The sequence below is a fragment of the Mytilus trossulus genome, chromosome 9, assembly GCF_036588685.1.
Source record: "Mytilus trossulus isolate FHL-02 chromosome 9, PNRI_Mtr1.1.1.hap1, whole genome shotgun sequence".
NCBI classification, from domain to species: domain Eukaryota; kingdom Metazoa; phylum Mollusca; class Bivalvia; order Mytilida; family Mytilidae; genus Mytilus; species Mytilus trossulus.
The window spans coordinates 68,621,583-68,645,089 of NC_086381.1; the positions used below are offsets into that span (position 1 = coordinate 68,621,583).

Here is a 23,507-nt window from a genome sequence, read left to right on the forward strand (position 1 = left end):
CACTTACATTTTCACTATAATTAGACCACCTTTAATTCCTTCCCTCCATGTAAGGTATAGACATTTGATACGCCTAGGTTACGTCATTTTAGTACATAATCCATGTACATGTAGTTTTGTGTGATTATGTACATGTACTATATATTCATATATTAACAAGACGATTAATAACAATAACAGATATATTTGAAAGATAAAGACCCTCAAGAGAATATGTATTAGATTTGTATCGCCTATACACATACATTCTAAATTTGAATGATAAGTGTAACAGTGCCGAGATTATTTCTGCATAATTCATAAGCTATTAGTTCACTTCACCATTATAATTTTGCCATAATTATTTATGATAACATTAAACAGGCATTTGCGTCGGTGTGTATTTGTTGACCGCAGATCTGCACCAGTGTTACGGCTCTGAATCCCCGTAGTTATTGACGCGAGAACGTTTCGCTTGATCGTGTTACACAGGTAGCTGGGATATAATTTTCAAGCAGTTAGTGTGTTATTCTATCCATTTTTTAGGGATTTTAGACTAAATTTGCAATCATGCCGCTCGGAAGTTGTCATACGTGCATTAAATATTTAATGTTTGGATTTAACTTTTTATTTTGGGTATGTATACATACGTTATATTTCTAATACACTGGAAGCTTGGAAGAAACCTGGCATATCATTTTAAGTGCATGCCCATTAAAAATCTGTTTGCATTATTCTTTGTAACGTTATTTTGTGATATTTATTTATAAATCTATTTTAGGTTAAAACAAAAGATAAATTGGCATTGCCAGTTTAATATCAAAACAAATATGACCTACATTCGCCATTTTCATTGGAAAACCATGGCGGGAAATTGTTCATGGAGATATCGCTTGTATAGATCGACCGAGCCATTGATTATTTTCTGGCTTTATAAATAGATTGGAATCCTGCACAAATACACATAGAATGCGTTTCGGGCTCTAGACGGGAGGTCCTGTGTAAATAATAACCGATCAGAACTACAGCACGTATATAAATATTCTTTAATCTTTAAATTGATTGATAAATTGGCGATAACGTAAAACTTTACGCCTCTGCGAAAATTCTTTGCGTGTTAGTGTTAAAAGTTTAAATGGGTGTAGACCATCCATTTAATCGGTTATTCATAAATAAACATTAAAAGTCGTTTGAACAATAAGCAGGATAAGAAAAAATCTATTGATGTGCAATATCATGAATACTTAACAGTGGGGTTTTATTCTTCGTATTGTTAGCATACACGTATACATTTTTATAATCCAAAAAATAAAAGCTTTTTATTTAATTTCTGTACTCTATAATTAACATGATTAATTTAACTCTCTGGATAGGATTTTATTTTTAATTGATTGTTCAGATGAAGATAAAACATCTTGCAGAAATGTATCCCATTTGCACGTACCTAAGTATGTTCTCATACAATGTTATATATATTTAATGTGTATACATTTTTAATAAGATTTCCTGGAGCATATTAGTATGTTCTTTTGATGTAAATACATTCCGACATCTCTGTGTCAGAAAAACTGTATCTTGTTTCAGGCGATAAGGGCGAGTTCCTTTTGTCAGAAATTATATCTAGGCAATTATGTCAGAATTTTGTCGTAATCGGTTTATTCATCTTTCTGTGCAAAGTATTTTGTTCAGCAAAAATAGTAAATGGTGCGTTTTCCTTCCATTATCTACATATATCCGTCTGTCTATAATCTGCTTATCTGTCATGTCTGTACTTCTAGGCTGACCCATGCAGAAGTAGTGAAGAGGGGTCTCAATTTGACTTTGCCTGATGATATTATCAATAATGCAATCATGTTCGGTCGGATGTATTATATGTTTCTGCAAATTGCATTAGTAACACAAGATATAAAGACGTGTACATGTAGCTAGTTGGCTTTCCAAATTTTCTTCTTCACTTAGAATATAGAACGTACCTCTTGGGTTTTGGCGAAAGAGCTCGGTTGTTTGTTGTTGTGAATATGAAAGCACGTAATATTTGGCACTGACTAGATATTGAACACTCAAGCAGTAAACATTACAATAATGAATGTTTAGGAGAATCCAATCTAATTAAAATATAGATCTCTGATTTCGTTATACTACAGAGATTTATATATTTCAATTAGATTGAAGGAGAATCTTAAAATGCTTACAACCAATTCAAAATGCATACACAAAAAGGATTGTGAATGTATTTTACCTTAATGCTTGGCTTCTAAGTTTAAATTACTTAACTCAAGTACATTCTTAGGCTGTTAGATATATTTTTTCGCATATTATCCCACAGTTAAGTACTAACTTCCGAAATGTTGACGTAGAGACGTATACATGGTATAAATCTCATTAAAGTTAATAAAAAAACAATTGACTAAGAATGCAAAGGCGTACATTGTTATTTTGATCAGAAATTTTGATGTAAGGCGGTGACAACGGACCTTGTCTCGTTAGAAAATGACCAAGAAATAAAATAAAAACATTTAAGATGATAGGTTCATTAAAAACACAAGGACATTTTGAAAACAGCATTGGTGAAATCTTACTGGTTACATGACTTATTTCATAGCCGATCGATGCTACTAAACTTGGTAGGATTTCCCCCATCTGGTTGTAAACAACGGACAACGACCCTTTCTAGCAAATGTATAATAAGAAATATTTGTAAAACAAAACAGTGCATAAATTATCTACTGCTTTGTTTAAGACACATTCCACTCTCACCCCGGACCTTTCCTAACCAGGCTCTATTCCTGTACGGTAAACAAAAATTCCCTCTGCTACCTGTGGCCTAAAAGATATTCTTGTGATATTATAAAGAGGAAAGCCATTTTTTTTGTAAATTTAGTTGTGATAGAGTTTTACAATTGTTTTTTTTCGAATACTAACTGACCCATTTAAGGTTAATGTAATATTTGTGCTTAATTCTATCCTTCGCTTTCGTCTGTAGAAATGTGTTCCACAGCTTGACTTTTAGAATAAACAGATTGTGTTGTTTTCCCATCTCCCTTTATACAACGAAGGGTTAACTTTTATTTCAAATGAATTGTCTTCGCATGTCCTTAAAAACCTTTACATATACAATCATTGACAATACCTCAGTTGTATTGCTATATTGAGTTGTTCGCTAGCTACGACCCTCCCCTCTGAGAGCTCTCAACTGAAATGACTCAAACAAGATGCTGGCAAATACAATAAAGTATTGCTCATTATAGTACATTTGTTCTATCAGCTTGGAACGATATCAAAGAAGACGTACAACAAACGATTGATAACAGGAACAAGGTCCCGGATGTATTTGATGTCTCCATCTTCCTGATAAAAATCTCATAGTAACTGTTATAGTATTGAATTAATTGATTTAAGTGTGCACGATTGTAGCACTACTACGATATCGACTGAGGTATTGAATATTTTCAAACAGGTTGTGTAATTTTTATATGTAGATTTACTGAACCGTATAATGTTGTAACAAAGTTTTGTCGGATTCTTACAATGGGGAATTTAACTCAATATAAAAGGCATTAAGCTAAAGCTAAATTTATAGGGTAGTTTAGTGCGGACTTGTATATAAATGGAGCCACACAACTTCGAAATTTAAATCGGCTTTCTGCTTTTTATGATGTTGTCTCAATCAGTAATAAAAAGGTAAAGGTTTATGATCTATTGTCCGTATACAAAATTCAGGTCAGCTCGTTTAGGCCTTGAACTGGCAGTTTTCCTACCATTACTGATACAAAAAAGTTGTTATTAAATATACCTTTATTTCTATAGATTAACCTATTTGATCTGCTTCTTTTATTGGTGATATAAGGACACTACAGTATGTCCTTTGTGTCTTTAAATCCACGTTTGTTTCAATGTAACAAGAATCACTGATATATATATATAGTTAAACCTGCCTATAGATATTGGAAGATGTGGTGTGAGTGCCAATGTGACAACTCTCCATCCAAGTAACAATTTAAAAAGTAAACCATTATAGGTTAAAGTACGGCCTTCAACACGGTATGTATATATACCTGTCGATCTTGTAAATCCTGTGAAACATTTTGGACTGATAAATTAAGTACAAGCTTTCAAGTAGACAAATACTGGGTTAAAATTATCGAACAACTTTAAATATAGATATAGAAAAACAACAAGGTCTTTCCTAATGTAGTGGAAAGACCTTGATATTGCCGAAATTAATCAAATGAGGAAGGGAAATTATTATCAAATTGTACATGTTATACAAAGTATCCAATAATATTTCAAACGGAACATACTGTTACCAGTATATACGTTTTTCAGTAGATTATTGTTCTAAAACCTCCTAAAACACTTTTTTGATAATGTTATCTTATACAAACAATCATCTATCCTCAAGATGAGAAATATGATTGATCTTGTCTGATTTAATATGATTATCTCGGTATGATATTATGTAATAAGTTAATATACAGGATTATATTGTTATCAGACATCAAAATAGATATTACATAAAATATGTTGATGTTTCTCCCAGGCTTTAGGCTACGCAATATTGACAACATAAATATCCCCCATTTATATAAAATTAATTGTAAAGATTCTCCTTCCGGTCAGACTATATTTTCACAGAATTATAACTCTATATTTTATATTTGTGACGATATGGGTGATTTTTTATTGTTTTGATATCATATGCCTACTATGCCTTGTTTATTTTGTGTTGTTTCGTTGCTGTTTTATGTGTACTATATTATTCCATACATTCCCTTCAATCACATGTAATGAAAAACATAATAAATTAACGTTATCGAAGGTATAATAGTCATACATCACAAAACAAAATGCGTGGTTTCATATATATATATATATATATATTTTACAAATACAGCCTTTGTGTGAGGTCGATACAAGGATATATTGACCTGAAAGAAGTATATTGACTGAGGACGAAGTCCGAGGTCGATATACTTCTTTGGGTCGATATATCCTGTATTGACCTCATACAAAGGCTATATTTGTTATATTATTAATTTCCGACCATATTTGTATCAAAATCGTCAATTAGGATTATTGAAATTTTATAGATATTACATTGTCTCCTTGACAGTAACAACATATTAGTTGTTATTTCATTTACTTTATTTAAAGATTTTTTGTCAAATAATCGATGACAGATATCATGTGTTATAAAACGTTAAACAATATCTTGAAATTCATTACATGACGTCACAAAGTATATCGGTTTTTAGATATTCTAAAAATAACCGTGCGATATGCTTTTTGCAGGTCAATATGCTTTTTGCTATCCGCCGTTTTCTCTCTACCTTCGAAAATATAGTTTAACATGACTGTGACTATCTCTAAACGAATAAAATTTGTTAAAATATACGAATTAATAATATTATAGTGTTATTAACTGGCTGTTTCTGTATTGGCACTGGTATAGATTCAAGGTTTGCTGTATTGGCCTCGAGACCCGTAGGGTCGAGGGCCAATACAGCTGACCGATAATCTATACCAGTGCCAATACAGAAACAGCCAGTTCATAACACTTTTATTAAATGATTATAAGAGAATTTAAAACCGGAAGTGAACGTCCCGTATTAGCCCATGGGCCAATACAGCTTTTTTTCCCGCTTTTTTCTATATTGGCCCTGTTTTATCCGTTTCAAAACTTCTATAAGACGTTACAAAACATTGCACATCATTTAACCTGTTTAATTTATGACTTTAATTTAAAAAATATTATACAAATGTTTTTATGCATTTTAAATTGTTATTTGGATGGAGAGTTGTCTCATTGGCACTCACACCACATATTCCTATATCTAATAACGATACTTCCAAAGTTAAGTAATGGCGTAAGTAAATTGAAAACCGGAAGTGAACCCTAGGGCTAATACGGCTTTTTTCCCGCTTTTTTTCTGTATTGGCCCTGTTTTTTCCGTATTGGCCCTGTTCGAAGAGCAATATTAAATCTTGATTTATATCGACAGTGGAACGTTTTTAGTATTGCACATGCTGAATTATCCGTATTGGGGCTTATTTGCTCATATCATTTAATTAATATATATATCATTCATGTTGCACTATAAAAAGATATCTTTTTGCGCGTTTGATGTTCAGCAATTTTAACAAAGCAATTATGTAAGTGGTCATATCCTGTATATAAAATATTTGGGTTCTTGGTTTCCCTCAAATACTTTAGGTATACAGTTTACTCTGACTTACACATGCTATATAATTAAGTACAAAGTATTTTTTCTCTTTTATCATCATTGTCAATAATTATAAGAAAAAATGCGGTATGAGTTCCAATGAGTCAACTTTTCATCCTAGTCATAATTTGTTCAAGTAAATCATTATAGTTCAAAGTACGGTCTTCAACACAGAGCCTTGCGCGTCTATGGCAATTACATTAAAGTGATGAAGACCCTCATATTTCACGCCTACGATCTTATATGATACACGTATCACTGCATTAGTACTTAAATATTTGATAAGGTCTTATTTGCATAACGCGATAATTCAGTATAAAGTGTAATATTGTTGTGTAGTCAAACATAACAAAAATCTTTAAAAATAGTGAGGATGTCACATAGATGTACTACCATTAGTATAATCCAGTGAAGTGAATCAACGGCAGAGATTTACACATTTGCAATCAAGATTTATTGAAGGAACCATGTGCACTGTTTATAAGAATGCACATAACGCTTACATGAATGTGTTTTGATATTGATGTACATAATTTGACCAATGAGATAAAGTTCCGATTTCCCCAGCTTTATGATAATGTATGCCCGTTTTAGATGAGTTGAACTGGTATCTTTAACGATTTTTTGACTCATTTAAAATTGATATGGTTGTTCATAAATATGCATGAAATATTTGTCACTGGTTTCTTTTCGATCTACATTCAATAAAAGAACAAAAATGATACCACTGCTGTGAGTAATTAAGCTAAAGGATCTTTAATTCTTTAAGGACATGAATATGCACGAAATATTTGCCATTGGATTCTTTATCGAACTCAATTCTATCATTCAATAAAAGCAGATCGGACAAGACGATATTATTGTTAAATTTTATGAACTGATCAGCATAGCATGATGAATAGATTTTCTTCTACAACGTCCAGTGATAAATATGCGAGTAGTACCTCAATTGACAATATTTATCATTCCAATTTCTTGCCGTGGTTCTATTTTAATCATTTCTTCCTATAAAAAGCATCTGTGACTCAGAGTTGCTGAACGATCAATGAAGCCTTGCGAAATTAATTATACATAGATTGTAGAATTTTAACAACTTTATTATTGTTTGTTGTATCGGATTTAGTTTGTTGCGGATCATTTGTTTTATAATAACTGTTTTTATCATATTCATACGAGCTTAGTTAGATATGTATAGTGCATAATGAAATGTAGGCTTGATTAAAAAGAAAGGATTTGTGGGTACTTATTCATGGCACAATATAATAATCAGACGAGCATTAAACCATTCTATCAATATAGAATAAGGAGCCTTGATGATTGCCAATAAGACAGCTCACTCGCAAGCTAAAGCCGTTACAACAACCACGGGTGTATTATATTGACTCTTTTTCTTATATAACTTCCATGCGACAACATATAACTTAAAATATAATGGCATACGAATACGGGGCCTGTTCTTCTGCTTCAACACAGATTTTAACCATTCCTATAGAAACACACACATAGTAGTTCGGACTTCCATAGTCAGGGTATACAGATGTATATGTAACCATATTAGATAAAGAGTTCAATATAGTCCTAACCATTAGTCTCTACTTGGTTCTATGAAATAAAATCGTCAACTTGTAGATATATTAAAGCACAGGGGTGAAACGATTATTGTAGTAAAATCCCGTTCTATTTACATTTACCAGCTACAATGTTTGTCCTAATATATCAGACCCGGCAGTGTCAAAGAAGGACACCAAGACCTCGGTTGTAAATAAAAACAATTCATAAATACTAGATCATGTTTATAAAAATCATAACTTTATGAAAACAACTTGTGACCTGAAATGAAACACAAATGTAATCATGTGTATCGAGGCTGGAGATAGTGTTTTATTAACTTTGATAAGACTATTTTGCATATTAAAACGCCCAAATAAAGTAAGAGGATACAATGAATTAGGCCAAACATCAAAGATTTGAAGAAAAAAAATGTTAAAAAATGATAGATGGATAATATTGTCCCGATTCACTTTTTAAAAAACCCAATACGATAATTATTACTGATCATATATCATGTAAACTATACTTAAAAAGATAAAGACGGTAGATACCTAAGGTACATTTGAAACCCTTTAATATAAGAAAAACTTACTCCACGACACAAAACATAAAACAAACCGACCAGTCCATAAAACACTACCGTTATAGAAAACTTAAGACCGAGCAACGCAAACACAAACAAACTCTGAGATGATCTTTTTTCGGACACTAAATGCTTGTTGATTGGAGTATGCTCTATTGAGCCTACAGTAACTAAAACTGTTGAACGTCAAGAAGATTTTTTCTGGACAGAGAATGTATCTTTAGATACTTGTAGTATGAAACCTGTCTAAGTGTATAATCATGGAAGTTAAATATGATACTTCCGTGGTATAACTATCTTCTTACTCAACTGATAACAACTGCTTCGACATATCAGTCTGCCATATTTCTGTCTAATTATTTACCGTTACTATGACAACATGGATATCACATGGTAAATTAATCAGAATGAAGTTAATATGATGTTAATTAATTTGCTGATGAAAAAGTCAACTGTAAAGACTGATTGTTAAAGCGATGGTTTATTTCAAGAGTATGAACATGATGAATGGTAATACAAATCACAGTTTAAATAAGTCTACACCTTATCGCTTTCATGTTTATAGCTTATTTATTTTTCATGTCGATCTTTTGTTGCCTCTTTGTCAAGTTTGTCACAAGTGACTGTAGATTTATATAGATTAGACCGGTGGTTTTCTCGTTTGAATGGTTTTACACTAGTAATTGTGGGGCCCTTTATAGCTTGTTGTTCGGTGTGAGCCAAGGCTCCGTGTTGAAGGCCGTACTTTAACCTATAATGGTTTACTTTTTAAATTGTTATTTGGATGGAGAGTTGTCTCATTGGCACTCACGCCACATCTTCCTATATATCTATATATTATTTTACTTTGGTTTGTTTCGTGTGTTTGATTGTAGTGTAATATATATACTCAAGTGAGCACGCTTTTTTACGATGTTGACATTGATGTCTATGATCTCTTACATCTCTTAACTATAAATGAAGCCATCGAATTCCATTCAATCTCTAAACAATCATGTTCGGTTACACGATACCGATTGATGGACTAATCTTCGCTTATTGTCCACCAAATACATGATATCAGTACAAAATAACTAGCATATTCCTTTTTAGCTCACCTGGCATAGCCATGTGAGCTTATGCCATCACTTGGCGTCCGTCGTCGTCCGTCGTCTCGTCGTCGTCGTCTGTCGTCGTCGTAAACTATTTCAAGAATCTTCTCCTCTGAAACTACTAGGCCAAATACTTCCAAACTTTAACTGAATGTTCCTTAGGGTATCTAGTTTATAAATTGTATCCGAAGTTTTGATCCATCAACAAACATGGTCGCCATGGCTAAAAATAGAACATAGGTGTCAAATGCAGTTTTTGGCTTATATCTCAAAAACGAAAGCATTTAGAGCAAATCTGACATGGGGTAAAAATATTCATTAGGTCAAGATCTATCAGCCCTGAAATTTTCAGATGAATCTAACAATCCATTGTTGGGTTGCTGCCACTTAATTGGTAATTTTAAGGAAATTTTGCAGTTTTGGTTTATTATCTTGAATATTATTGAAGATAAAGATAAACTGTAAACAGCAAAAATGTTCAGCAAAGTAAGATCTACAAAAAAGTTAACATGACCAATATTGTCAATTGACCGCTTAAGGAGTTATTGCCCTTTAAAGACAAAGCTCTATTTGTTCATCAAACTTGCTTAAATTAAACAAATCTTCTCCTCAAACTTTAAATGAATGTTCGTTGGGGTATCTTCTTTCTAAATTGTATCCGAAGTTTTGATCCATCAACAAACATGGCCGCTATGGCTAAAAATAGAACATAGGGGTCAAATGCAGTTTTTGGCTTATATCTCAAAAACTAAAGCATCAAAAGCAAATTTGTCATGGTTAAAAATGTTCAATAGGTCATGATCTATCAGCCCTGAAATTTTCAGACGAATCTAACAATCCATTGTTGGGTTGCTGCCACTAAATTGGTAATTTTAAGGAAATTTTGCAGTTTTTGGTTATTATCTTGAATATTATTAAATATAAAGATAAACTATATACAGCAGAAATGTTTGGCAAAGAAAGATCTACAAATAAACAATATGATCAACATTTAAATGGCATTTTAAAGCAAAAATAATAAGTGTGAAAGGTTTAAGCAAAACGTTTCAGGTGAGCGAATCAGGCTCTTGAAAGCCTCTTGTTGACTTATATGATAATATATTATAGTGAAAAAGTTCTGCATGCGATTCATATATACCAACCTACATCAGCTATCTAAATACTAATTAATATGAATAACATAAATCATTTAAAATGATAATTTGTTGTCGATTTCAAACTGATAACTGAAGTGAAAATGTTACAAAAAGGAAAACAATTTCAAACATGGTGGCCAATCTATCATTATCTTCCCTCTTAATGCAGAGAAGTCATCGCTAAAGTTTTATATTATATCCACGATGAAATTATTTTTTTACAAATTATATAGATTATAAACTCCTCATAGATACCAGGATAATAGTACATGTCAGACGCGCATTTCGTTTACAAAAGACTCATCAATGACAATCGAATTCAAAAAAGTAAAAAAAAAAGAAGCCAAATATAGTACGAAGTTTAAGAGCAATGACACATTGAGAACTAAAATTCCTAAAAAGTTTTACCAAATACACCAATAATCATGTAGAAAATTGTATTGGTAATTCAAAACGTTTACGCGAGGCACCGATCCACGTTGTAAAGAATTAAATTGACTGCCATGGCAGTCTTCGTGGCGAAAACCCGTTAATACTAATTTCACATGCTGTGTACTTTTTCCAAAACATGCTTGTATACATGTTATACCTTGCTTAACAACACCACACAGATTTATGACTAAATAAAGGCTTAAAACGACAAATGTCTAATTACAGGTGCGAGCCCGAGTATATTTGTAATAATAATTCACACGAAATACACTAAGACGGGACGAAAAACGGGGTTGGGGAGGGGGCAAACAAGACTTGTACATTTAGGCATAACCTTTAAGATTGTCATGACGTTTTCTAAAATATCAAATTTCAATTATTCACAATTTTCCTCATTGTATGTAGGTTTTTACTCTATAATCATTTACAATTTGATTTTTCTTTCCAGTTACTAGGATGTGCTATGTTAGGAGTTGGAATATGGATCCTAGTTGATGACGAGTTTGACAAGTACACCGATGGAATAGACGAGTTTTCCCTTCTTTATACCGCAGCCTATGTTGTTATAGTAGTTGGTATTATTATAATGGTGATAGGCTTTTTAGGATGTTGTGGAGCTATCAGGGAAAATCAGATAATGTTAGTTTTGGTAAGTATTTGTTAAATTGAGAAACAATAATGAGTGACATTACTTGGCAAAACTCAAAACACTACTGCGAAATCGAAAATACCAAATCGAAAACATTTAAACTAGGAAATACTTGTTAAAATTTAAAACAGCTGATGAAACAATGCAAGCAAGATAAGTGAACAGCGATCTGATCGATCTCAATACATATTGTCCCTGGGCATGTTGGGTCCTGTCATTTTGCTCATCTTAAGGATGATATTTGACCCTAGGCTACAATGAAATCACATGTAACAACAGAGAGAGAGATAGTTAAGTTAAAAATATCGTAACCATTGTATTGTTAAATTTACGAATCGTAAAGAATCTGTATTAAATGCATTTATTTATTTTAATCGTAACTGTTCGGTTGTACAATTAATAGATCTTCTTATGTCCGGGAAGCACATATGTACATACTAATCTGAAGTATTTACTAAACAAAAGCACAACAATAAATCTTATGGATCTTTAGGATACAATCTATTTATAAGCAGATATTATGTTGCATTTAGATCTAATGATCGGAAAAATACCGAAATATGAAGAAAGTACCAAACGGAAAGTCTCTTATCAAAATTGCAAAATCTAAAGCTCAAACACTTCAACATGTTCAAACGAGTTGATAACAGTTGACATATTCCTTACTTGGTACAGGCATCTTTGTAAGTAGAAAATGATCGATTAAACCTGGTAATATAGCTAGCTTAACCTCTCATTTGTATGACAGTCGCATAAAATTCCATTATATTGACAACGAGCTGCGAACAAAACAAAGAGACATAATAGGGTTAATAATGTCAAAATAGGGGAACAACATTCAACATAATCGTTATCAGTGAAAAATAAACAATTTTGTAACAAAGAAACAAAAAAGGTCATATAGACACGATAGACAAAGTATTTAAGAAAAAATGAAAGACAAACATATATAAAATTACCATTGCACAATAACGCAACGACGGGATGTACAAGTACTGAGTCACGTCAAATGTACATCACAAAACAATGGGCTTAATATTGTACACATTTAAATAATTTCAAGACTTTAAAAGTTATATCTACGTTGTATTTGACTTTTATTTTGTGATTTTCAGTTTTTCGCCTGTCTATTTATCATATTCTGTGCTCTACTGGGAATAGGAATTTATATGATTGTTGCCAAGGACGGGGTAAGCTTAATAGAATACATCTATGTTGACTCGCATTAGTTTAAATACCACACCACTTAAAGATTCATAATTGAAGTTTATGTAATAAAACGTATACTATATAATAGCTGTTGATAAAATGTAATTTGCTTTAAAATAGAAAATACAATGTTATGTTTTTTTCCTTCAAAAAATGAACACGCCATGTTGAAGGTTGTTTTAATATTGGATGAAATGGTTTATTTAAATTTGATTAAACTTGTTCTTATTTTTACATGATCTGTGAATTATGTTATGAAATTGAATGTCTATGTTGATGTATCTCTCCATTATGAGGTCATCCACGACTAAATTCTGATTAGAATTGTAGATATACATTATAAAAGAGGAAAAGATACCATAGGTATAATTAAACAAAATGATTGTGATATGGCATAAAAGCGAAAAACGACCCAAAGCCATTTTCAAATTGTTTCTGTCACAAGGACATTTGGTTATCATTTTGTTTTCGACAGAGGATGTTCAATATTCCTTCGTCTCTCTATGATATCACTGAAAAGGGAGAAACACATTGAAAATTATCCAATAACACTTGACATGCTGGAGGTTGGGGTGATTACCAAAAAATAAGTTATTTACACAGGGTTTAATGATTGTGTATGTGATATTGCCTTTTGCATCATGCCTAAACAGTTCATAACTGATAATAAATTATTTTCAAACACCCTGTTTATATCCACAGTTCCGAGTTGTAGTCTCTGAAGTTCTAAAGAAGAAGGTTGCAGACACCTGTGCTGGCGATGAGGAAGCTACAAACTTCATGCAAGTGATCCAGGATAACGTAAGTTATGACGTAACATCCTATTCAAAATGTTAACATAATGCTTCGATAGTTCAATACATGATCACGTTATCATAAAATTCAAGTCATGTGAAATTATCAAAGTCACTTGATTTTAAGACAATTATTTGCCGAAACAAATACTGGCACATTCTCAACAAATGATAATCATAACAGTCTAAACATGAATGATTAACTTATGTACAAAACTACATGTTAATTTTTATGTACACATATTGTTTGAAATTGAGGTTAATGAGAACTTATAACGTTGTCATACAAGTTATGTTGATCTATACGGTTAGAAATTTATGAGTTAAACATTAGATATTATTACTCCCAACAATACATTGCCACAACAAGCTATATTGACATTTTATAAATCATTCACACATAGACAGATATAAGACGTGTAACTATATCCATTGTTCACCTAGCAGAAAATATAAATAGACTGAATATTGAATAGCAGGGGACAATTCCTGGACATGGAAATAAAAAAAAGTAGTTTAAACATCACTATTCAAACAAACATGGCATTACACTGTCACAAAATGGCTTATTTTAAATTGCACATTTTGACTATTTTTTGTTTTGTAGTTCCGATGTTGTGGAGCTGACGATTTGACAGATTATTCACCAACATCATGTGCTCATCCAATGATCTGTGATGCCATTTTCGATACTCATGTAAGTTTAAATTTCATGGAAATATTTGAACGAACTTGGTTCTTTTACAAAAGAGTATTAAATTTCAAGATTCTATCAATTTTCATTGTTGAAAGCATCCTTAAATTCTTCTGTTGAGGCAAGCATCTATTGCTTCTTTATTTTGAAAAATGTAAATACTTTGTTGGCATAATAGAATCATATTCAAAACAGTGTGGCTGTGGCCATTGATTGACGTCCTTTATTCATCCAATGACTGGGACAGATTATGTGAACGTTTGTCTGTAACGACACTGCTCACTACTTACTTATCATAGAATTTAAACTGTAGGGTAACCAAAGGTTTTTAACACCTTTAATAATGAAATAGTCCGCAACATTAATCAGGAATAACCTTTATGTTTTGATTTATATTATTGAAATAAATCATATAACATCGTGTTATTCATGATTAATTTTTCGAATTACTTTATTTAGGTATTGAGAACCTTTGGCAACCCCACAGTTTTAGTGTCTTTAACAAGTACATAGTGAGCAGTGGTCGTTACAGACAAAAGTTCACGTAATCTGTCCCAGTCGATGGGATAATTTAGGACGTCAATCAATGGCCACATCCACACTGTTTTGCATATGATTCTATAACAAATCGATTTTAATTTTATATTTGGTAATTGTATTTCAGTAGTACTACTTTATATTTGGTAATTGTATTTCAGTAGTACTACTTTATATTTGGTAATTGTATTTCAGTAGTACTACTTTATATTTGGTAATTGTATTTCAGTAGTACTACTTTATATTTGATAATTGTATTTCAGTAGTACTACTTTATATTTGGTAATTGTATTTCAGTAGTACTACTTTATATTTGGTAATTGTATTTCAGTAGTACTACTTTATATTTGGTAATTGTATTTCAGTAGTACTACTTTATATTTGGTAATTGTATTTCAGTAGTACTACTTTATATTTGGTAATTGTATTTCAGTAGTACTACTTTATATTTGGTAATTGTATTTCAGTAGTACTACTTTATATTTGATAATTGTATTTCAGTAGTACTACTTTATATTTGGTAATTGTATTTCAGTAGTACTACTTTATATTTGGTAATTGTATTTCAGTAGTACTACTTTATATTTGGTAATTGTATTTCAGTAGTACTACTTTATATTTGGTAATTGTATTTCAGTAGTACAACTTTATATTTGGTAATTGTATTTCAGTAGTACTACTTTATATTTGGTAATTGTATTTCAGTAGTACTACTTTATATTTGGTAATTGTATTTCAGTAGTACTACTTTATATTTGGTAATTGTATTTCAGTAGTACTACTTTATATTTGATAATTGTATTTCAGTAGTACTACTTTATATTTGGTAATTGTATTTCAGTAGTACTACTTTATATTTGGTAATTGTATTTCAGTAGTACTACTTTATATTTGGTAATTGTATTTCAGTAGTACTACTTTATATTTGGTAATTGTATTTCAGTAGTACTACTTTATATTTGGTAATTGTATTTCAGTAGTACTACTTTATATTTGGTAATTGTATTTCAGTAGTACTACTTTATATTTGGTAATTGTATTTCAGTAGTACTACTTTATATTTGGTAATTGTATTTCAGTAGTACTACTTTATATTTGGTAATTGTATTTCAGTAGTACTACTTTATATTTGGTAATTGTATTTCAGTAGTACTACTTTATATTTGATAATTGTATTTCAGTAGTACTACTTTATATTTGGTAATTGTATTTCAGTAGTACTACTTTATATTTGGTAATTGTATTTCAGTAGTACTACTTTATATTTGGTAATTGTATTTCAGTAGTACTACTTTATATTTGGTAATTGTATTTCAGTAGTACTACTTTATATTTGATAATTGTATTTCAGTAGTACTACTTTATATTTGGTAATTGTATTTCAGTAGTACTACTTTATATTTGGTAATTGTATTTCAGTAGTACTACTTTATATTTGATAATTGTATTTCAGTAGTACTACTTTATATTTGATAATTGTATTTCAGTAGTTCTACTTTATATTTGGTAATTGTATTTCAGTAGTACTACTTTATATTTATTAACAGGGTTGTACTGCCGTATTTTCTGAATGGATAAAGAAGAATTTTGTTGTAGTAGCTGGTGTACTGTTCGGAATAGCACTTATTTTGGTTGGTATTTCTATCACTGCATTAGATTTATAACATTACCATTAACCAAGAGGAATGGCTAGCCATTAAACTAGTTTCAACCCACCATATTTTTTCTTAAAATGTCCTGTACCAAGTCAGGAATATGGCAGCTGTTATTAAATAGTTTGTTTCTTTGTATGTTGCATTGACGTTTGTTTTTGTTGAAACTTCCGTGCTTCTGTTGGTCCATTGCTTCCCTTTTACAGCTCACGTGTTTCACTTGGTTTATTGTTGTAACCAATATTTGTTTTCTCTCAATCGATTTATGGATTTTGAACAGGGTATACTACTGTTACCATTATTTACTGGATCCTTTTTTTCGAAACAACAATAGTACTATGGACATTCTGTTAACTTTTACCCATACAAGAGATCATATTTCATGTGGGATCACTTTAACTGTGATGGATTGATTAGTGGTATACATAACATTCAGCACCTTTGGCTATTTCGTGGCAGTCAGGTTTTACGGTTGGATGAAGCCAAAATTATTTGAGAGAACTACGACATTTGACAGAAAATATGAGAACCTGAATCAATTAAGATTAGAGTTGATACATATTCCATGTTGTTGTTCGAACTCACAACCTCAATATTGACAGGCTAATGATACAGAAGTTGGATTAATAAGACCACTCAGCCACCAAGGCCCCCGTTTAGCTGCGAAAAACAATTTCTTAGTTCATTAGATGTCTGTCCTTCGTTAATTGTGAAGGAGTGAGTTATTATGGTTGTAGGGTCATGTCTTTAATGATTATCTTCATGTGTTAGTTGTTCATTTTAATACACCCTGATTACATTACATTTAAATGTAATAAAATTAAAGAGATATAGATCCTACAGAGCAGTTGCACAACATTAAAACACACTTAATGCAAACTCATGTGATCTATAAACTCCCTGCTCAACTTTCAAGCTACCCTACAAGTTTTGTTTTACAATTTGATGTTTAATTTTCCATTTTATGTCTATTTACAGATCTTAGGAATGGTGTTTGCCATGATTCTGTGTTGTGCTGTCAGGGATATCCATGCATAAAGGTTGGTATACATATCTTTTAGGGTAGTTCCATTTCTTTAGACATGAAATCTTCACCTCAACAGAACATATTGATTGTATTGGTCTCATAGTTTTTACAAGTACTTTGCCTTTTAGTTTAAGTCATTGTCTTGTATGTTTGTCCTAAGCCTTGTGTAAAGTGGTGAACATTTTGTACCCTCGTGTAGTCCAACATTACATGTTATTATAGCTTTGTCATCAAATATTACCGAAATTAATCCTGAAGATTTAACATTTCTTTTTATACCTTTAAAATTTCTTTTCTTATGTTTATAACATCACTTTCTCAACTCTCGAATTCTTGGAAATATTCTTATAATGTTAAGTTTGTAAACCAGATTTACATAATTATTGTATCACAATCTAAAACCTTCAAATTTTCGGGAATCTTTTACTAGTTTTGAATTTTTTTATTTGAAGCCACTTTGGGTGTAGTATGACTTCTAATGTATTCTTAGATGATATGTTAAAATTATCTTTTCGTTTGTTTTAGTTAATAACAGCCAACCAGAAAGGAAAAGCAAAGACAGAAATATTCAGAAAAAAAGTTTAGCTGTAATACTGTTGCCTTTCGAAATATAAATGTTTTAAATAGATTATATGTATACATACCTTTTATAAAATCATGCAGGAAATAAATGTGTTTTTTTTGTGAATATGGCAAGACTTTTTTTTATCTCATTCTTTCATGTATGAAATTAAAAAGAATTATATTTTTCTAGTGCATTTGTTTTATTCTCACAAAGGGCTAATTTGGGTATAAGTTTATATGTAATACAGAAAAATAACCTTTTTAAGGTGGTGCAACGTCAATATTAAAAAAAATATTTGAATACAATTACCATAGCAACACCAAATAAAATGTATAGCTTGTGTCTCAGTCATCGTCTGATTGAGATATATTTAGGTTTCAAAATGACACTGGTTTTAGTTTAAACTTGTGTTGTACAGTCTGAATTTTGAAAACAAATTTAGTCTAAAACTGATTAAGGTTTTTAAATCAGTCTTATTATCAATCTTTTTGGTTGGTGTTAACTATACAAAAAGTTCTTGCCATTTTACAGTCTATCAAACGTTCTGCTGTATATGAAAGTATGTGAAATATCAAAGGGCAGTTTCATGTTGTTGAGTATTTCTAGTTGAATGAGATTTTTTATCGTATCACTGTACAAATTGTATGAATATGTGTAAGTGCTTCGTTTATTTTATACGTATACATGTAGCAGGTTTTTTTTACGTTTGTACAATAATAATTTGTACATTTTGTATATATATATTTAGCACTAGTTGATGTACATGACTAAGACATTGGTTCAATCTGCTTTTGGATATATATACTTGGAATTTGACTAACCTTTTAAGTATCTACAAAGTGGGTGGGTAATTATTTTTTTATACATGAAAATAGCATTTAAACATTGGTTGAATATTTTTGATTATGATGTTTTCAAAACATGTTTTGATTTTGATTTTCGAAAATATGCCTAGACTACTAGGAATTTGACTTTCTTTAATCATGCAGTTGCTACTTATGATATGCAAAATGCTGATTTCAAAATAACTCGTTTTTGAATAAAAGTTCAAAAGATTCAGATTAAAACTAACCATTAATGAATTAAAACCAACAAAACATTGGAACCAAACACACTTTATTTTTTTGATATAAAGGTTGTGTACAGTTATGTTCATTGTATATTGATTTGAAATGTACATAAATAACACTTATAATTCATACCTCTTGAAGTATGGCAGCATTTTGTCTTATTAATAACCAAATTTAAATGTAATTTTCAAACCTTCATGCTTATAAGCAAGATTATGAAAACTCAAAAGAGGATGAGTAAATTCATTTTATTTGACTTAAAGTGAAGCTAACCAACACCATCTTCAGAATAGGTAATTGTGACTCTTAAAAGAAAGTGTATATGACAATGTTGAATTAAGGAATCAGAGATTGTTTTGGGGGGGGAAAACAAGTTATAATGGTTTACTCACACTGACTCTTCCTATATCTATAGGTGGTGATAATGTGTATTTTCAAATGTGTCCAAATAATTTATCACAATCGCAAATAATATGAAGTTTAAATTCAATAAAAAAAAATTGATATATGTTTATATCTTGAAATGGTACAAATACATGTAGATGATTTGTAGAGTTCCAAAAAGATACAAATCACGATTTTAACTTGTTTTCTAAGTTCACAACAAATTCATAGAAAGATATCTCTAACTATATTATATGGATTGCTTTAGATATGTATATATATAAACCTTGTTCACTGCATTTGTCAATTTTGATCTTAGATGTTTAATCCTGGAGTTTTATATTCAAGTTTTTAAAGTTACACAAAGTATGCTACTTGTTTTTATTTAAAGCTGATTGTAAGTATATTTTATGGTATATCTGCATAATGTCCCAGGTTGGAGATAGGGTTGTTATAAGATAACACTTTAATTTCCAGTTAATTCACATCAACGGTATTTTGGAGTATTTAAATTTTCACAAGAATGTAGGAAAACAGTGTAGACAAATATATCGATCTTAAGCAGTTAATATTTTGGTAATAAGTTATAAATGCCTAGCAGTCTTCGTTATTGTCATGATGATAATTTACTATTCTGAATGCATCTCTCTCTATTAAATACGATAGTTTTCTTTTAAAAAGCTAACACAAGAAGATAATAAATCAAATAAGTTTTTGAGCATCTTAATTAACTATTGCAATCAAAACCATAATAAACATTTATCTTTAAAAAATATTAGTCAGGATAATAGTTGTTTTTTTATATAATTGAGACTAATAGCATTCAACTGAAGAATAATTCAGACATTTCAGAGTTTTTTTTTTTTTTTGGGGGGGGGGGGGGGGGGTGTCTGTAAATTCCAGAAATGACATATCAAAAAGGTGTTCTTAAATTTGAAATTAAAGAAAATGAACTTTGTAAATGCATTTTTCGTAGGAAAAATACTGGTGTCAGAAGAAGCGCATTACATTGCCAAAAAACAAGAGATTAGGTCATTTTAAACAACTTGTAGAGTCTTGATTATGCCACACCTAACGGGCATGCATGACAGATTTTACGATACAAAACAAAATGTCTTTGGGTTAATTTATGAAACATATTCAATTTACTTTTGATCATGTTCATATTGTAAGGTTTTGTTTATTTTTGTTCTGCTTGCTTTATGTATTGCTAAAAGTTGGAAATTATTAGCAACATGAAATTAGACTGAAAAAAGTTATACGTACTTCAATTAACATTGGTTTTCAATGATTTTCGTATTTAAACAGTCTAATGAATTATGCACTTTTAGAAAATAATAATTACAACGAAATTAAAAGCATTTAAAACAAACTAATTTATATATGATACAAAACAAATTCAGGCCTACCAATATCCAAATAAATAAAAGGAGTTAAAATATCTGGAATATTCTAATTTCGTCAGGCGTTTGTTCCTCGCTTTTTCTTGCTTTCTTTTGCGAATTTTTAAAAATATGTACCATTTTTTTAAAAATTTATTTGTATTACTGTTGTATATGTGAGTTAATTTTTTTTTTACAACTGTTTTTACTTTATACATTTCAATTCTTTTTCTTATGCAAACATAATGTATATTTTTTCAAACTGCAGAAAACCAAGCTTACTGCTTATTGGACTGCACTCATTCATTATTTATTTAATTTTGTCATCTGCATATTTTGTGTACCAGTCATTGTTACTTTCATAATCCCAACCTGGGAAGCTTTTTGAATGCAATAAAGGATGTTGTAATATATATCGTTTTTATTTTTTGTAAATGAAGAGTCTGGGTTGTTCATAACTAATGTTTGCACTTTGTCTGCAATGCAACAAATTGTCATAAAATTGTCTATGAGTGGCAGACTAGAAATAGACATTTCAGTTCGATAACAAAAGTTATGCCATATGACTGATCATTTTGTCTAATTTGCTAGCAAAAAATTAGCTGCTCGGGTTGCATGTTGAAGTATACATGTTTATTTGGCATCAGATAACGAATAGTATGTTTACTGTTTGATGGCATATTCATATTCTTTTATGGTGTGAAATCAAGTTGTAGACATATCAGATCGTCACTTTGCAAATGTATTTACAAGGTACATGGTTGATCAATCTTATATGATGGCATCTAGATGTACATTAATTTTGCAGTGAGTAAAAACGTTGCTGATTGATCTTGTCATGACATTTAGATGTTCCTTGTTATTGTATAAGCAGTAATCTGTTAGTTATCATCTTCCACGGCTAATATTGTCGTTTTTGAAAGAGTGTAAAAGAGGGACGAAAGATACCAGAGGGACAGTCAAACTCATAAATCGAAAATAAACTGACAACGTCATGGCTAAAAATTAAAAAGACAACAGACAAATAATAGTACACATGACATAGCATAGAAAACTAAGGAATAAGCAACACGAACCAATTTTATGGCTCTCATGCATACTGTTTCTCAATAATTGGTAGAGAGAGTGTGTTGGATCGTATGGTGACGTTCACAAAAAGTTGATCTTTTGACAGACGAATTTCAATGGCAGATTTGTAGCTGTGTGATTCACCAGTTATTCTATTGTTATGTATCGTATTAACAAAGCAGTAATTGTCATAATTAGTCACGAGAATTATAATAAAAACACACCACCACGTAATAGCGCAGTATTGCTGAAAGTTGCACCAATCAATCAATCAAATAATGATTAGTTCATAGTTAAGAACTTATACATACTTACAATAGATTAAAGTTATATGAAACGAGTGAGTGATGAAAAATAATGTTTGTCCAATTTTTGAATCAAATGCATATATACGTCATAAACTTAGTCCTCTGTGCACGATTTTATCATTATTTTCGCAAATATCTCATATAATCGTCAATTTTTTTCCCTCTGTTTGTTATAATTTAACAAATATGGCTGCTCATTAAATGCCGAGTTTTTTGGTTATTTATTTTTGGTATTTTTGACATATAGTTCTTCAACGATTTTCGCTACTTATACATCTTCGGATTTCAAATGTTTGGCTTTGAGCGTTCCTGATGATGGTAAATCCAGAAAAGCGCTTCGGACGCAATAAATTATAAAACGCGTTGTTTTCCATTTTTTACCGAATGTCACCTTATAGTAAACAAATCACAAAAAGCATGGGTATTGAGCAAGTGTTTAACATGTATAATCAGATTTCTGCTTATTTCAGTGACAGATCCATGCGCATTGTGGTCACCTGGAAGCAAGCTATTAAAAATAAGTAAACTTCTTCTAAATGTGGACAAATTAAAGAATTTTCCTCAGAAAAAAGTCTATGTACATAAGTTGTATAATGAAAACTATCCATTTAGTTATAAAAGACGTATGCATATTTTTTTTTAATTTGAGGTTTCTTATGACTTTAAAATAAAGAAAATAAAACTTTCTTGTTGGCATCTTTGCTCGATTCATTGGGTTTGTTTTTTTTGTCAGTTGTGTTATATGTCTGTGATGAGTGTTTACACAGTTTTACATGTAGCTGCTGAATCAAATTATTTTCACAATAATAATAATGTCTGTATGGGTTGCACACCAAATGTTGTCAATATAATGGAACTATAAACAACTGTCATACAAGTAGGAGGATCAACTAGCTATAAACCGGGTTAAACGCACCATTTGATTATGACAGGCCTTTAACCAGTCAGGAATATGTCAACTGTTTATCACTTGATCCGTTAAATGCTAGTGTGTCATGTTTTATTGATTTCTCTTTTTTTCAGTTTGAGAGTTTGATATTTTTGTTATATTTTTAATGGAACATTTGATTATATCATTAGCCTTCAAATAAATATATTGTTTTGGTCTATTGAATTGTTATCTTCAAAGCAAACATAATGCCAACCATGTTTATTTGATTTAGACAATATAA

The 23,507-nt window shown here is 30.8% G+C and overlaps 1 protein-coding gene across 1 annotated transcript; it reads left to right on the top strand.

Annotated features, from left to right (window-relative positions):
* Positions 1-168: 168 nt before the first annotated feature.
* Positions 169-21,372, top strand: LOC134683300 (CD9 antigen-like). Its single transcript, XM_063542501.1, has 8 exons — positions 169-615; positions 11,445-11,645; positions 12,761-12,835; positions 13,557-13,655; positions 14,256-14,345; positions 16,427-16,510; positions 17,510-17,571; positions 18,084-21,372. The coding sequence occupies exons 1-7, from the start codon at positions 550-552 to the stop codon at positions 17,567-17,569; spliced, it is 675 nt and encodes a 224-aa protein (XP_063398571.1). The 5' UTR covers positions 169-549; the 3' UTR covers positions 17,570-17,571; positions 18,084-21,372.
* Positions 21,373-23,507: the final 2,135 nt, after the last annotated feature.